Source organism: Aulostomus chinensis, chromosome 15, assembly GCF_037954235.1.
Source record: "Aulostomus chinensis isolate RoL2024-O1b breed Wild chromosome 15, RoL_Achi_v1.0, whole genome shotgun sequence".
Taxonomy (NCBI): Eukaryota; Metazoa; Chordata; class Actinopteri; order Syngnathiformes; family Aulostomidae; genus Aulostomus; species Aulostomus chinensis.
Window position 1 is genome coordinate 1,173,327 of NC_141334.1, and position 17,185 is coordinate 1,190,511.

General features: G+C 46.4%; 1 protein-coding gene and 1 long non-coding RNA gene across 4 annotated transcripts; one reads left to right on the plus strand and one right to left on the minus strand.

Annotated features, from left to right (window-relative positions):
- Positions 1-2,634: 2,634 nt before the first annotated feature.
- LOC147248112 (uncharacterized) lies at positions 2,635-4,135 on the plus strand. The gene is made up of 3 exons (XR_015109258.1): positions 2,635-2,731; positions 3,168-3,310; positions 4,042-4,135. It is a non-coding gene; the product is annotated as an uncharacterized LOC147248112 (long non-coding RNA).
- Positions 4,136-7,019: 2,884 nt separating this feature from the next.
- LOC147248113 (ubiquitin carboxyl-terminal hydrolase 2-like) lies at positions 7,020-16,264 on the minus strand. 3 transcript variants are annotated; one of them, XR_015119517.1, is made up of 13 exons: positions 15,916-16,263; positions 11,777-11,827; positions 11,565-11,688; positions 10,884-10,995; positions 10,584-10,694; positions 9,803-9,867; positions 9,602-9,705; positions 8,802-8,882; positions 8,648-8,726; positions 8,247-8,354; positions 8,042-8,162; positions 7,637-7,913; positions 7,020-7,514 (listed from the first exon to the last, which is right to left on the minus strand). XR_015119517.1 is itself a non-coding variant. In XM_086226898.1 (12 exons), the coding sequence occupies exons 1-12, from the start codon at positions 16,066-16,068 to the stop codon at positions 7,814-7,816; spliced, it is 1,206 nt and encodes a 401-aa protein (XP_086083024.1). In that variant the 5' UTR covers positions 16,069-16,264; the 3' UTR covers positions 7,020-7,813. The 3 variants fall into 3 exon arrangements, 2 of the variants coding, with proteins under 2 accessions (XP_086083024.1, XP_086083023.1); XM_086226898.1 differs by having other exon boundaries at positions 7,020-7,913; positions 11,777-11,824; positions 15,916-16,264; XM_086226897.1 differs by having other exon boundaries at positions 7,020-7,913.
- Positions 16,265-17,185: the final 921 nt, after the last annotated feature.

A 17,185-nucleotide genomic window follows, 5' to 3' on the forward strand; every position in this document is an offset into this window, starting at 1 on the left:
AGACATTTACTTTTACTAAAGGACAATTTTGTCTAGGTAAAGGACCTACATATTCTGCATATAATGTGATTTATTATTATTATTATTGTTACTATCCATCCATTGTCTTCAGCTTATTCCTACACATTAAGGGTCGTGGGGGGTGGAGCCTATCCCAGCGTCAACAGGCGAGAGGCGGGGTTCACCCTGGACTGGTCGCCAGTCCATCACAGGGCCAACATGCAAAGACAAACGACCATTCACACTCGTACCTACGGTCAATTTAGAGTCTGGATTAACCTGGTCCCCTCTTGATGTCTTTGGACTGTGGAGGAAGCTGGAGTACCAGAGAGAACCCAGCAGGAACAGGGAGAACATGGAGACTCACCCAGAAAGACCCCGTGCTGCAGCCGGGGCTCCACCCACAACCTTCTTGATGGGGGCCACAGGGAGGACCACTGCTCCACTGGGCCGCCATATTATTGTTGTTGTTGTTGTTGTTGTTGTTATTGGTATTGGTATTATTATCGCCATCATCTTCAGTGGTGGTAGTAGTAGTCGTAGTAGTAGTAGTAGTCGTAGTCCTCCACTGTATATGGCATTTTGGTGGTGACAAGCATATACACAGGAGGGTTGATGATCAGTCTCCTCTTGGACCAGCGATGCCCAAAGTGGACCACTAAGGGTCCATTTGCCCTCATATATAAGAATAAAATAAATAAGAATTATAAGTAGAACAGGCCAAAAGACAAGGTGAACATATAAAATGTATTTCTAAGAATGTAAATCACAGCTCATGATTGTTTGTGAGGTCATCAGATCTGCAGGATCCCTAACTAATCCCAGTTTGACTGGAAAGAAGAAGAGCTGCAGTGGAACCCAGTAGACAGAACCCACTATTTAGCTGGACTTTTGCCCCCCAGGGAAGTTCCTCCTCACACCTGGAAAACCTCTGATGTTTAATGCATCAATTCAAATAGATTTAAAATTTGTCAACTAAAGAATTGATCCGCTTTATAGGGGAAATCTTTTAATCACTGGCAGAAGTGAGACACATCCCAGGCGTTTTACCACCCTCTGCTGGTCACAAGAGCTCTCCATTTAAAAATTTAGTCATGCGTGAGGTCAAAGGTCAAAAGTGTGTTCATGTTTTTTAACGTTATCCTTCTGTAATGGATTAAAATTAATCCGTTATTTGCTTAGAGAGAAGGGGAAGGGTAGAATAAAATAAAGAGACAGATGAGGAAGGAGGGACAGACAGAGAGAGAGAGGGGAGATCAAGTCTTCGGTGAACCAGTTAAGATTCGTGACTGGAAGCGCCTGACGCCGTTAAACATCTGTTAAAGGCACCATTTACCACACAGGTGCAGACGGAGTGGGGAACGAGTCGGCTTCAGTTCGGCCCTTCGCTCAACAACCTTCCTGACCTCTGGCTCCTCTCGTTTACCAGATCTGAGCTCAGTTTAGCAGACATCTTCAAGGAGTCAGAATGACATTAAAGCTGACAAGTCGTCAAAAATATGTACCAACACGAAAGAGGTCTTTCTTTAATGTCAGCTCCTCTTGACTTGATTGAATGAAGTTTGAGTCAGGATGGTATCAGATGGGATGTACGACTGCGTTTCATAGCCAGACGTCGGATCGATGCACTCGGAACCGCGAATGTCAGTGCAAGATTGAGCAGAGACAGAAAAGATGGAGGCGGTTCAGCGGTGCTGAGACAAAGACCTAAGTTGAAGTTCAGTTTTTCTACGCAGGTTCATACAGCATCACAAAGATCCACGGCTGTCTTGCTGACAAGCTCTAGAACCTTGACTGTGTACTAATACCATCATAATCGTAGAACACGTGTTTTTTCTCATCGTGACTGCGATGAAAGCTAAGTTTCGTTTTATGTCAGCAGGAAGTTTGGAGCACTTATGGGGCGGAATCCAGGGTGGCTCACCCGTAAGAACTATCAATGGTTTACAGTCTGATAAACTCCTGCAGATTAGAGGTGTGGACACACTCCATAAAACCGAAGACAAAGAGGAGACAGCAGCTCTCTGGCTGTTAAACTTTTGCTTCCATGGACTCTTAGCAACTCCAATAAATGCGTTTTTTCCAAGGAAGCCTGAAGCCTGACCCCCGAACAACAATACAAAATATTCAAAGCTTTCAGTTCTGCAAAACCTAACAAACAAAGAGAGTAAAATAGAACACAAATGATCTAAAAAAGAAAAGACAAGAAAAACTTATTTGTTCTTATTAAAATGATAAAATTGCAGGTCAGATTCGTGATGATGTGTCAGATTTAACGAAAAGTAAAACTCTGGATGAGTTACTTCATGAATCAGAAACAAGTACAAAGATGCAACAAGAAAACCTTCAGAAAATTCAACAAAACATTCAGAAAAATGACAGTCGATCATAGAACCCTGTGGAAACTCCATTCCTGATGATGTACATTTCAAGGTCACGTTGGTGAACAAGAGTTCTTTTGTGTAAATGAAAGAGAAACTTAGAACTTTTCCTGCTGCGAAGATGCAGCCTTGAGGAGGCCATAAACCCTTCGTCCAGCTCTGTTGCAGGAGCGACTAAACCTACAAAATCAATATCCTGCTGCCAGTTGGGCTGCGGTGACGCAACACTGGATAAACGCACGCACGGATCCGGATGGGAGGGTTGCAGGTGATGATGGGATATAAAAGAGTCACAGACGCAGGTGTGGGTGGCCTTGAGCGAAGAGCAGATGTTGCCGACTGCATCTCAGGTGAGCGCAGCAGAAGCCCTCCTTCTTGGATCTGGTAGACTCTCATGTGGCAGCAATAACCAGTTTAAAACAATGCGCCTGTTCTGATGCAGGTAGATTCCTCTTGACTCACACGAGCATGAAAGATCTGTTGTTTTTATCTATTTATATATATGTGTATATATATATATATACACATATATATATGTATATATATGTATATATACATACATATATATGTATATATACACATATATATACATATATATGTATATATATGTGTATATTTATACATATATATATACATATATATGTATACACACACACATACACACACTTCAGTTCTTTCATGGCTGCGGTGGCGCTGACTGGAGTGCAGATGGAACGTTTGATAAGATCTCGCGTCACAAAGAGAAGTCAAGTCTTTTTCTTTTTTTCTCCACGTTCCTTGGTTCAGTTCCGTTAATCAAACCAGAGTCGCTGGTGCGTCTGTGTTTGTCCAGCTCTCCATCCAAAGACCATCATTTCAAGATCCGCCACCAAACTCTGGGACAATGAAAGTGAATCTTCCTCTGGGGACTCTTTGCCTGCTTGGCACAGGTAAATAAACCAAACTAACCAAAAACACCTTTTTTCCTCTTCTTCTTTTTAGATTCTGTGAGTTGAATTGTAACTTATTGATTGTTCAAGTCTGCAGCTGTAAATGTTCCTAATCCCATCGAGGGGTCTGACGGAATATTGAATATTTAATTCATTATGCAATTTAGCAAACATAGAAATGCGCCAGTGAGGCTGTGAAGCACTGCCCACAGCACCTCGGTGGCGAAGCATCCAGTTTTCAATGTTCTCGAGTTTACGTGTATAGAACATTCTGGGCTTCATGCTTTATGGGATCATGGCCATCAGACACATCGATGAGGAAAGGAGGTGTTCTGATTGGACCTCAGTTTGTGGAAGAACAAGCACTTGCTCACTGGCAGTAGAGAAGGAGGGGAACACCGCTGATTCTATCTTAAATAGAGTTGAGCACGTTCAGACCCCTCCTGACGACTTGCTTGACTCATTGAATGGCATTTTATGAACACCTGTGGGAAACTCTCGGTTCTTTTATTGCGCAAATAATTTGCGGACCTTTCAAACTGGAGTGATGAATCAATGGTATTTGAAAAAAAATGAGGGCATGCTGGTCAGAGCAAAAGCACCAGAGCAGATTTAGGGTTGTGACTCCGGTGAAGTTTGAGGGGTGAGCTTTAGTTTCTCATCTGCCACCGTCTCCTTACACTAAATTACCAACTTGCCTCATACAACTATTTTCTTCCATTAAAATGCAGTTTTGTGGCAGGCGACAATGATTGCCGCTACGTCACCTGCTCCTCCTGCCACTTCGTCACCTGCTCCTCCTGCCACTTCGTCACCTGCTCCACCTGCCACTTCGTCACCTGCTCCTCCTGCCACTTCGTCACCTGCTCCACCAGCCAGTCCTTCACATGCTCCACCTGCCACTTCGTCACCTGCTCCACCTGCCACTTCGTCACCTGCTCCACCAGCCAGTCCTTCACATGCTCCACCTGCCACTTCGTCACCTGCTCCACCTGCCAGTCCTTCACCTGCTCCACCTGCCAGTCCTTCACCTGCTCCACCTGCCACTTCGTCACCTGCTCCACCTGCCAGTCCTTCAACTGCTACCACGGGGGATGTGGGGGGAGGAGAACAGGAGGCTTTCTCACCTGGTGAAATTGCTGGCATCACCATCGGCTCCATTTCTGGCGTAGCTGCTATCGGTGAGGTCAAACACTTCCTCAACAACACACTAGCTTATCATCCGTTACCATAGTAACGCTGGGTGCCATAAGGCCTCGCAGCTCTGAGCCTCTGCTGACGAGTGCCAGTGGTCGGTTCATCTGACTTCCCCAGCTGCTCCTGCTGCCGCCAACCAGCTGTGTGAGCTGCCTGCTTGCAACTATGGTGCCGTCAAAACGTGTAATTAGAGGGAAACTCTGTCTGTAATAAAAGTCAGACGAAATGCAGAGAAGTGACACATCAGAATCATGTCTCTCGTTTCAGGTGGCGGCATCTTTGGTGTGCTGAAGTACACTGGGAGGATCTGAGAGGTTCTTCTCAGTATCGTGGACAATGTCATGAAATCTGGAGACAGATTCAAACGTGACCTCCAGAGAGGGAGGGAGGGAGATGTAGTCCAGAGTTCTCGTCTGAAAGACCCACACTAGAATCAAACACTGCACGTCTTCGAGGATGATGGCGTGGGCCAAGAAGAAGACGAAGAAGTGAATTCACTGTTTGCTATTTCAGCTTTATAACAGGTAATTAAGGGTTTCTAAATGGATCCCTGTTTTAATTATTCTTCATATTAGATAAGATGGAAATAATTGTGTATTGGAATAAATTTGACTTTCCAGAACTGTTTGATTCTTCTTTTAATTGAATTTGATCAAATATGCTGGACCTGGGGATCGTGTAAACAGCAGTGGAGTTGTGCTTTCACATGAGGCCAGGCCGTGTCGAAGGTGTTCTTACTGCTGCGTGAAGTGAAAGTGTTACCTGATCGATGATAACATAAGAAGTCAGGGAAAACATTCTGTGTAGCAATCAAAAACGAAGAAGATCTGGAAGGTAACAGAGACCCAGACATTTACACCCAGACCTGAGGCCTTTGTGTCCAACTGAAGTGAAACGAAGCACCCACACAGCTGATTTGCCACTCACACATCAATAATATAATAAAACGATGATTTACAGGAAGTATTTTCAAGCCTCTTTGTTTGATCATAGTATTTTCTTACTACGAACTTCTGGTTCTGTTCTTGTTCAAAAGTAAAGTTGCTCTTTCTACTCATTTCTGAGACGTGCTGGCTCACAGGAGCTCGTCAGAGCAAAGTCCACTTCTTTTATGACACAAGTGCTTCCTGGCAGTTCTGAGCTGTTTCTCCATTTTACGACTGCAACCAAGAGCTCACGAAAGCCTCCGAATGAAAGAAGAGCACGTTCACGCTCATCCCGCTGCAGCCGACTCCGTTCGCTCGCAGGTTTCCGCCATGTTCAGCTGGCTGTTTCACAAAAGTGTTGCTGTAACTGAGTTAAATCAAGCAGATGTTGTTATAGCCTCCTCCTCCTGAGGTTGGCTCCGTTATTAAAAGATGAACACAAACACAGGGATGGGAACATTCACCGCTCAGGGTTCTTGCAAGGGATTTTGACCTCTAAAAGAAAACTTTAATTTGGGTCGTTCTGTTTTATTCTGTTTAAACATGAAACACTGCTTCGTTCAGTCAAAGACAAAAATATCTTTGGAGCTGGAGGGAATGTCAGGGAGTCAGCAGCTCAGTGGGGTTCCTCTGAGAACCATGAATGTCTGTACAGCCTCCAGATATCTCAGTCCTGACGTTCTCAACCCCAGAGCCATGGCCGTGGTGGGGCAGAATAAGGTTGGAGATTTCCCCTCCTCCAGGTTTTGTTCTAGAATAAAAGGAGGGGACAGGACGGACCTGCAGTTTTGACACGTTTTAAAACTGCAGCAAGCAGTTTCACGTAGAACCAAGCAGCAACGTATCTTCTGTGTGTCATAACCCAAACAACAACAGACTCTGGGTGTACACACAACTGAAGCGCCCTCTAGTGGCTGCAGCAGGAGGTGAGGTGGTCTTGTTTATGTGGGTCAAAGAGGTTTCTGACATAAATCCAGTCTGACCGTAATCTGCTCAGTGGGGCTGGAGGTTCACACCAGGCAGCGCACACTCGCTGGCCTCTGTGCTCCCACCAACTGCCTCCAACGCACAACATTCTTTCTCAATACTAAATTAGTTGTGACGTGTGAAGGACCAATGAAATCAGTTGCTATGAATATTAAGAGTCTTTCAGTGTAAAAAACTCAAATTTGTCTTGCGGAACGTTATTGTTCCCTACTGTACAAAACACACTGTATCGCTCGAATCCTCAAATATCAGCCCAGTCCGGTTTCAGAATTTACAAAAGCAAATATTGTCTACACTTGAACACACAAACATTTTATTCGTAACATTTCTATCAGCTACCTGAATCACATTTATAGACATTTTACAGAAACTACCGCAGTTATGTAAAATGAAAAAACCTGACTAGTCGCCAAATATGATTAATTTGACACGCTCAACTGCTGGTGTGTCTACAGCGGATTGGTTTGGACCAAGTGACAAACATCTTTATGATGTAAAAATAAATGTTGATTGAAACCACACTGCTCCTTGATTGGAGTGAATTGTGCCTCAGAAGTGTTAACACAGAACGCGTGGACATAAAAACGGCAACGAAGGCGTAGAAAAGTTATGGACATTTATTGGTGAAGATGATTTCCTATCAAAACCCCAAAACCACCGACAAGTTCTGCGTTACGAGCGTTCTCCTCCAAACACATCCGGGCTCCAAGTAGTTGCACAAAACGCTTATTATTGCTGAGGGCTGCCTGAATCGCCTCTGACAGGATGTTGAAAATAATGACAATTAACATGGAATTTTAATGATTTATAGACCTCAAACTGACTCCGATGGGGGCTCGGCGTCATATTTCCTGGCAGACATGTTGTTGTGGTTGCTTTGGTGCTGCAGGCTCTGCTACATTCACTGTGCCTCCTATAAATACTGTACAAAAACACAACTTGACACGGAGTCTCCTCTCCAGAAGTGGATTTCTTTTGTTCAAACAGGAAAACGTAAGGCTCGGTTCACTCACGGCACACACAGGCATGTACACCCGTCATCTTGACGAGAATAAATTAAACTTGCCGCCAGCGTTTGGAAGGCTTTGAAGTCTCTGTGGATTTAAGAGTCTAAGTTTAAAAGTGCCTCAAAAAGTCAGGGAAGGATTTTGCAGCCAAAATGAACCGGAAAAATCACTTTCTGAGCGCAGCGCTGCATCAGGATGAGTCCTCTTACCCTCCGTCTGCCTCTCACTTCACAGCTCCAGCTGAAAGCCTTAAGGCTCAAACAAGCCTTCACCGCCACCTTCTCCCCCCAGAATGGCGAGACAGCGTTGGGTCTATGTGCTCCATTTCCAGTCTGTAATGACTGGATGTGCCCACAGGGTGGAGCTCTCTTCCAGCAGAGCTACAGTCAGCAGGTCTGACTCTTGCTGTGAGCGGAGGTGGCGAGCTCATAGAAGAGGATATAGGCGTTGCTGCTGCGGACCTGGCTGGAGGACATCGGACTCACCCTGCACAGAGGGAACCACAAGAAGGTTCCTTAATGAAAGGAGGACGTTATCTCAGGAACCACTGAGCCGTCACTGCCCAGCTCAGCCACACATCCAGGCTGATAAGCTGACAGGTGAGGAGCTGATACCTGGCGTCGTTGTAGTTGTACCACTCGCCCAGCACTGGGTTCTTGCAGTAGGCTGTGTAGTGACCTCCCAGGGTGTTTCCCCAGTGGTTGGACACTGCGTACAGGTTATACACAGCTCGCTCTGCAGGGGAGACAAGGCCGTCCGTCAAAACCGGGGTCATCACATGCAGCTGACCTTGGACAGTCGTCCTCGGCAAATACATACCGCTGCTCTCTGAGGCGAACTCCCGCAGGTCCAGCTCTTTGAGGGGGAACTTGACGTACGTGGACAGTTTGCTGGCTCGGATATTCGAGTCAGAGAAACGCTTCAGGTCTGAGAGGAACACAGAGTCAAGGACGCAACGCTGGAGCACAGCATCACTGTGACCGTCAGGCACGGATTCTTATAAACTAATTTTTTTTACCACAAAAATGGGTACCCCCCCCCCCCCCCCCTCCAAAACAAAACAAAACAAAAAACAGGAGGAGGACTCATACGAGGTCTTGGTCAGACAAGCTGAGCAGGGTGTGGTTCTGTTTCTCACTGTGAGGGACACTTTTCACAAATTCACCTAAGTTGCCTTCATGAAGGCGCATGTGATGTCACACGCGGGGGAACAAGGATACGAAGCACAAGAACTTGAGGGAACTTCTGAATGCTGAATCTTTTGGTGCATTTTCTTCTGGCTTTGCATCTGTTACAAGTCTGAAAGAGACGCAGCCGTGAGTTGCTGCTGCTGCACAGAGATCATCGTTACAAAAGGACTGGTAAACTTCTCACCGGCCGCTCGACTCCGTCCAACACATCCTCCTTCGTTAGGACTCTCAGGCAGTCTTTGAGCGTCACCTCGCCGGCGCTCTTCTGTGGAGATACAGAACTCTTAAGAACCTCCCTGATCTCTGATGTGGCAAATAGCCGATAACTCAACAGGCAGAATGGAACAGGCCAGCCAGGACGCAACAATGTTCCGTTCTCACTTGGCGATTGTGAGGAGGAACCTTACTGGAGCACCATGTGACGTTACACCAGCTGAGCAGCAGTAGAATGTGATGATGACACAAAAAAACAAACAAAACAATATCCTCTAATTGTGTGGCAATACAGTGTTATCCCCGTTTCCATGGAAACACATCGCTAATAGCTGGAAAACAGTTAGCAATCGACTACATCTGTGCTAGAAGGTCAAGCCTTAGCAACGACTTAGCAACAAGAAAGTTGCTGAGCGTCTCGAGTGTTTCTGGGGGGTTGTCACATGGCGTGGTGATCCAAACCCGCTCCTGCTCAAAGAGGAAAGTCTTGCTTCTGTATTTGGACAGAAGACAGGAAGTGGAAGTTTTTTCCCACCGTTGTATCACAAACCACCTGCTTGAGTCCTGCTTGTTCCTCCTCATTCACAGCGCCGTTTGCTGTCACGCTGATTTGTACATGTTGACAAGTTCTAGCTGACCAATCAGGTTCTGTCGTATAATGAACATGAGATTCACGTTTCCTTTTCCAGAAGCTAATCTCCTTCACCGCCAATGTAAACACTAAAGATGTGAGAAAGTCCAGGTGAGAAACACCTTCCACGCTGGTCTGACCTGTGCGATCGGGATCGACAGATCCCAGAACGGATCAAACATGGTGGAGCGGAATCCACAGACGGTGCAGGTCAGGGAGCTCCTCAGCTGTCCGACGAACAGATCTACAGACAGAAGCACACGTGGCGAGTCACCATCCATCCACCGCCAATAAAAAGGTTGTTAATGTGTCCATGGTAACTGCGCTGCGAGCCCACGTACCCACCACTCTGCTGTTCTCTCTCTCCAGGTACAGACTCCACATGCGTCTGCCCTTCTCGTCGTCCCTGTCAGGGAAGACCAGAATCAAAGCTTCTCCTGAATCTGAACCTCTGACTGACAGACGGAGGCTTCAGAGCACCACTGTCACTACACAAGACTACAGGAGACTAGAGGATACTACAGGAGACTAGAGGATACTACAGGAGACTAGAGGAGACTAGAGGAGACTACAGGAGACTAGAGGATACTACAGGAGACTAGAGGATACTAGAGGATACTACAGGAGACTAGAGGATACTACAGGAGACTAGAGGATACTACAGGAGACTAGAGGAGACTAGAGGATACTACAGGAGACTAGAGGATACTACAGGAGACTAGAGGATACTACAGGAGACTAGAGGATACTACAGGAGACTAGAGGATACTACAGGAGACGACACAAGACTACTCACTACTGCACGATACTACACAATACTATACAGTACTACACACAACTGCGCAAAACTATGCAGTATTACACAATAATACACGATACTACACACCAATACATGCTACTTCACTTCATGATATCACACATGACTACATTCTACAATGCACTACTACACAGCACTACACACTACTGCATGATAATACACCAAACAATATGGTGCGACACACTACTGCACAATACTACACGACACTACACATTGCTACATACTACTACATGGTACTGCTCACTATATCGTAACACTTGGGGCTGCCCCCTCTGATGAGAGTCTTTTTGGCACCGCATACTTACGAGAGGTGGTCAAAGTCCTGGTTGGACGCTGTGGGGTGGAGCATCGCCCTGTTGACCTCGTTATGGAGGCCGTCCAGTAAGAAGCGTAAGAACTCCTGCGCGTCCTGCTGACTGCGGAGACACACGGGATGAAGCCAGTGGTCAGTGTCCAATAACGTGTCATACATGACATCTATAGACTGGCGAAGTTTGAGAGAAGAGCAGATGTCAAGCAGGCTGTTTCATTCCAGTTGGGTGGGAGGAGTCAGACTGTGTGGGCGGAGCTTTGCGGGCAGAGCTCAGCGTTGAGAAAAGACTTACTTGCATCCTGCAAATTTTGGAGCATATTTCTGGATCTGGTTCCTGAGATCTGACGGACTGATGATGTCATTGTTGACGGACGTCCACAGACCCTGAGTCAGTTTGACAAACTCTGAGACAGAAGGAACAACGGAGACCAGAATCACGACAAAGGAGAAGAAGATGAAGTTTACTAAAGAACTGGCACAATAAATCCTAACCTACCACACCATGACAAAAATTATTGCAAATTTATATTTATTTAATGGCTTTAAAATGTCAACGGCCTGTTCATAGTTCATGGTTCCTGCTCAGGAAAATGTGACAAGCCTAACAAAACCTGGCTAAATCAGTCGAGACCTGGCAGAAACAAACTTGAACAAGACTTCAACTTCTGGATTTTTAATTTTTCAAAAGCATCAGAACTTTACTGGAACATCTTCAACAAGAGTCCCTCTGCATCTGCAGCTTTTAGAACGTTTTCAACGAGAACGTCCATCAACTTTCATGACTTTAAAAATCAAATGACGGCATCGTATTTTGCACCGCAGCGCTGAGGTCCGTCTGAATTATGAAGTCATTAAATTTGATTCGAGTTTGATGGGCGCAGAAAGTTGTGCAGCGACCAATCATGACCTCCAGCTGAGTCATACAGTGACTCAACACTGATGGGCCGTGATCAGCTGCTGAGGCTCCGCCTACCGTCGGTCAGCGCCGTCTCGGTCCTGCAGTTGTTGTTGAGGTCGGTGTGATGGACGCTGGCGAGGCAGTAATCCCTCAGCTCCGCCGTGTTGCTCAGACATTGGAGGATGGAGTTCATGAAACACTGGATGTCAGAGACAGCAGAGAGTTGCAGGAAATACCGGAGAGAGGAACCGGACCGGCCCAAACGCAGGAGAAGCAGAGGAACCTACCGTGTTCCCCAGGTTCTTCAGTCCCACCAAACCCTGAGGGCTCCGCTTCTGCTGCAGGACAGAGACAGCAGGTTACACTCCCTTCACGTCTGAGCCCAAACGTTAAAACGCAGAATTGGACTTGAACAAGACAAACACAGGTTTTGTTGTTCAGCAGCAAACCACAACGGTTATGAGGCAAACGTGAAGATTTGAATCACCTGAAGTGTTCTGGCTTTACCAACATCACCGAATTTGATGAAATGATATTCCATACAAAATAACATGTTTTATCTATAATAATTTGACTGATAACCTCTATTAAGTAATGTTAATTGTACAAAACATGACATTGAAATGTTGTACGTTATGAGAAACATCTTCGGAGTAACGTTTTCCTGTATATTTCAGAACATTTTGAAAAGCCCATTAATCATTCATTCATTGACACGACTTGAGGAAAACGATATCCAGCATCTAAACCAATATCAATGCAGGACCAGCTGGGCTCCACGTCTGGGCCCTGGCGGCGCGTGTAACTCCTCCGCTCCTCTAGGTGTCGCTACACCTGCAGAGCAGAAGGTGTGAGTGACGACGTTTGGCTGCACGTCGGTTTAAAAGACAAACCAGGAAGTAAAGATGAGGTGTGGTCATTATTAGCTATATCTATTATTAAAAAATTAACTTATGTGAAGTACTGCAACATGAACGCGTCACATCACCACATACATTGACTGATCGGCGGTGAGTTCTAGCCGCCACTGAACCCTGCCGTGCTGATACATGGGGCGGTAAGCAGGCCTCCAGCCGCCGTCCTCTCTGTCTCTATGCGGACGTCATTTGTTGACATTCCAGCGGACCGTCACGTTGTCTGAGGGCAGCGGCGCCTGTTCCTCATGATTTGATCATATGTCATAGCGTGTCCTGGCCGCTTCCTGCCCGGGTGACGCCACCCGCCGCAGTGACATCACACAAGCATGTGACAGGGCCCCAGAGGAAGGGTCCACAGTCATGACGAGCCATGCTGTCGCGCTTCCGTGGCGCCGCTGATTCCATGGATCAGCTGTTGGTTTTCCACTCAGACAGCAGCGCTTTTACTCACAGGAAGGAATTTTAACTACCTCCACCCCCCGACCCCCCCATCCATACCCTCTTAAAAATCCTCAAACTTCAGGTTCAGGGTTTCAACTAATGAATATTTTCATTATCGATCAATCCATCAATTCTCAGTGACTCCATTTGTCGCTCCTGGACAGACGACGGCGTCCAGGAGCGACAAACAAAGCCACGACTCAACTCAAGTTGATCTGTTGCCCTTTAGTTGAGCCCTGAGGACAGAAACTCCCACCGCTGGGGTGTTGAGGGATTGGTGATTGCTTTCTGAACGGTGTCTTATTGTCTCTTTGGTGCAGCGATGACGAGGTTAACAGGTGACCTATTGATGACCTATTGACCTCTGGGCCAGCAGCTCTTCCTGAACAAGGGAACAGTTACGGCGTTACATAACGACCAGGATGACGTCATCACGGTTATTGATCAACGGCTGCTGACCTCCGAGGAGCTCTGCCTGGGAGGGACATCACCGTGGCAACACACTGAGGGCGTGTTTGTACACACAAACAACTTCATGTAAATTATTGATTGATGATTGTCATTCCACCATTTGGGAGTATTTCTACTGTATAATGCAGAATTATTAGTTTCCTATTTAAAATCATCATCTGTTTCTAGGAATTCTAAAATTAGTTTTTTTTTAATTATGTTTAATTATTGTTCTCTTTTGTTTTCGTCGTGTTATTGAGAATTACTGATCCTGGTTTTTTTTCTGCGCGGTCCGGAGACGTTGTCTGAAGCAGCTGATGTCTGCGCTGGTGCGTCGATGTCGTTGTGCTAACGTGCTCCGTGACCGTGACCTTTTGTTAGCAGTTATTTAGCGTGTGGAAGAGCGTTCCCGCAGCTCAGTGGAGGATGGAAAGCCGTGAGCCTGGCAGCTAAAATGTCATTCATTGCTCCACTTCCTGTATCTTCGTTTCCTCTCTGCAGTGTTTGAAGGTGACCATATGGTCGCGGCGCCGGCCTGCTGCGCCGCTGCTGTGAGTAATGACCACGCCCTGCAGGTGATTTAAGCTGCCGGTTCCAAAAACCAGAGGAAGTGATGCGTTCAGGTAATGGCTGTGCTCTCAACAGGAACCTGTTGGCCTGACTTCAGCAGGGCAGGACGAGCCAGAGATCATGATGTTCTCGACCAGCCATGCATGCCTGGTCACAGCTGCGGTAACATGTGACTGAGCGAGGAACACGCCAGCACACGAGGCGCCAGCTCGCCACTCCCTTGGAAATAGTACAAACAAATCTCGCCTACCTGACAGCAGGGCTGGGACAGGCGCCACCACTGCAACACCTCACAAGTGGATCTGATTTATTTTACATGAGTGTTGTTCTGATGGAACCGAGGACGGAGAACATTGCAGCCTTTTCCGAGGACACAGGCGACACGCAGCTACTAACTGACGCTCCTCCACTCAAGGTTGACCTGACCTCTATTTCTCTGAGTGCATCAATGATGTCATCAATCAAGGCTGTGGCTCACACGCCCCTGACATCACACAGCGTAAACGTGCACTAGAGCAACAGTGACTCAGCGGCTACATTTACATGAATGCTCACAACTTTTGTTTTGAAAAGGTGTTTGCATGAGTTTCTTATATAAGCTTTTATTATTGGTCCTGTTTACAAGCTAACCTGACTGATGACTGAAGACACGCCCACATTCTACCCACACGTCGGCCTCGTTGAGACGCTGTACACGTTTGTGCTGTTGACGTCAGCCTGCCAAGGGTCTGAGGATGGAAGTTAGCCTGCGGCTAACCTTGCAAAGCTACATGTGAACATCCGTTGATACAAACTGGCCTTCACTTAATAATTACACTGAAATCCCATCTTCAAAAGCAACAGAAGTGTCCACATGTATGATCAGGGTGAACACCAAACTCGCGGGTGTTGCTGCCCCCTAGTGGTTTGGAGTAAGAGGCACAAAACTTGCTGGCATTTTTACATGTAGCGCCTTTAAACGGCTGTTAGACAAAAGCCTGTCAATCATCGTCGTCATCTAAGGAACCTAAACGTCTGCAGAAAAGTTAAAGTTGTAGTTTTTACACTTGGATATGGAGATCCTGATCCCGAGGGTATTCACAGGGACTCCACGTGTCCCCGTGACCTCGGACTGCGCAGGCTGCAGGCGTCCCTCCACATTAACTAAATGTCCTGTGCAGAAGATGAGGGACACATTCCTTGTCAGCAGCACTCCCTCGTGTTACGCAACTCCTGTCACACTTGAATTGTCGCTGCGGTTTAACCCTCCTGCCTCCAGTTCCTGCCCGTGTGACCTCACAGGTCTCACCTGGCCTTAACCCCAGAGGTCACATTTGACCCTTCTGTTCACAGAACTTGAATCTGATGTAGAAAAGTGAATCAGGGAGAAGTTTGATTTTACTTTCCTCCTTTAACGAGTGACTCATTTGCTTCCGTCTCAACTCAGCTGTTGAAGCACCACTTTTGGTTTCCAGCAAGGATCCATTTTCACTCTCTCTTAAAGGCTGCGGTGTCGGCGGCTGGTGGCTGTGCATCGTATCACCACAAAAATACAAGCCCTTACTGCGTAGAGCACATGTTGCATGAATGGCTTTAATTCCTGAATGAATTTGGTAAATGATTTCTTGTTATTTCTATTTTTTATAGTGAAGATACGGTTTAGTGAATCACTTTGGTTTACAAATGTGGGTTTTCTCTGTGTTTAAAGCCACTGTAACTTTGTCTGCAACAGTCGTTTTTGTGCTGATTCCATTTATCACAATGACAATGTGAGTTTTCACCAAATCCTGCAGACCTCGTGTCATGATCTCAGTGTTGACCACAACTACCCACACCTTCCTGCTCTTGTTTCCATGGTCGTGTCGTTGTCATGAGACATTTTTCCATGTTTAAGATCAAAAGAGCACTCGAGTCAAATAAAAACGGTTAGTTTCTGTCCAGCTGGTGACATTAAAATGCAACCAAAAATGCCATTTAACAAATGGAAATAATACATCAGATTCTAGTTTAAAATCTGTATAAGAACTTTAAAACCGTGTCAGAACCAGGGCCAGTGAGGCCGAGCCTACCTTGGCGTGATTGATGATCAGCCCCATGAACGTGGACACCAGCACGGACCGGGACAGAGCCGGACCCTTGCGCCGCAGGTCCGATTTGTCTGCAGGCAAAGCTGCCGGTTCCTCTGCTACCGTCACCGTGTAGGAGTGTCGCAGAGAGGGCATGGCAGCGATGGAGAGGTCGGGACAGACTAATCCCCGAGGAGGACGGCTGAGAGTGGAGATGAGGACGGTGGAGGGTGAAGACAATTCTCTCGGTCCCGCAGCCTCCTCACTACAGCCCGGACGCCGTGGCGAGGACGCGTGTGTCGGACTTTTCACTGCGTGCTGAGAACGTCCCCTCCCACCCGGAGAGAGCCGGTGCTGCCTTCAGGTGCTGTAGGAAATGTTATTTATCTCTAAGGCTTCATTGGGGATTCGGATGAAACTAGATCAGCTATTTCCTGCAGCTGTGAGCTGCTGAAATAAACTGGCAGAAGAAGAAATCAGAAGAGAAGTTGGCCAGGCTGTCCTGTCTGGTTATGTGGGTCTGTAACAGTTGCAGACTGTGGGCCTGAGAGTAAAATATTAAACATAGCAGCTGCCAACAAGTGGCTGAACATGAACACAATCATCATCCCACCAGAAACAGACAAGTCAAAGTTAGATGGGTTGACATGGAAGTGATGCTTCATTCATTCATGGCATCCAATGACTTCATTCACGTTCATTTGCAGCAATGACACATTTGTGTGTTGGTCTACGAACCCAAAGTGAACAGACACACAACGAACATTGAAAAAGACAGAATATCAAAGCCCTCATCAGCTTCATATCGCTTCCCAAAACCTCAGGATGCTGAGACTTCCTGACCTTGAGTTTGATCTTTGGATCGTGGCCCGGACTTACAACACGGCACAGAAGAGAGCTCCAGGCCTGATAAGGCGCTCAATAGCAGCCTTGTAAACCATCAGCCCTCCATTGTTTGGTCGTGACCCAACATTAAAACCTCAGCACAAAGTCCAGACTTACATAACGCACCACACACAGCTGACGGCTCATGTTGAGGAGGCATGAAACTGGGACTCTAGATATAATGGAGGAACTGGGAAAAACTGGACTAAGTGGATACAAAATTACGATCAGGCTACATTGAAAAAAGGAATTGTTCACAATTTTGAGGGACAGAACTTGAGAACATCAGATATTATAAAAACCTTTTTCACACACATTCTAAATATTCCAATATTACATCAACATAATGTAACAAATGAGTGGCAGCACAGCTGCTAGCATACCCAGC

Excerpts from the sequence above, each read along its gene's own strand:
- LOC147248113 (XM_086226897.1), bottom strand. The coding sequence starts at position 16,068 with ATGCCCTCTCTGCGACACTCCTACACGGTGACGGTAGCAGAGGAACCG. Across the intron at positions 10,695-10,883 it reads CCAAAATTTGCAGGATGCAA|TCAGCAGGACGCGCAGGAGT; the intron begins GTAAGTCTTTTC and ends GTGTCTCCGCAG. Across the intron at positions 8,163-8,246 it reads GTTCGCCTCAGAGAGCAGCG|AGCGAGCTGTGTATAACCTG; the intron begins GTATGTATTTGC and ends TCTCCCCTGCAG.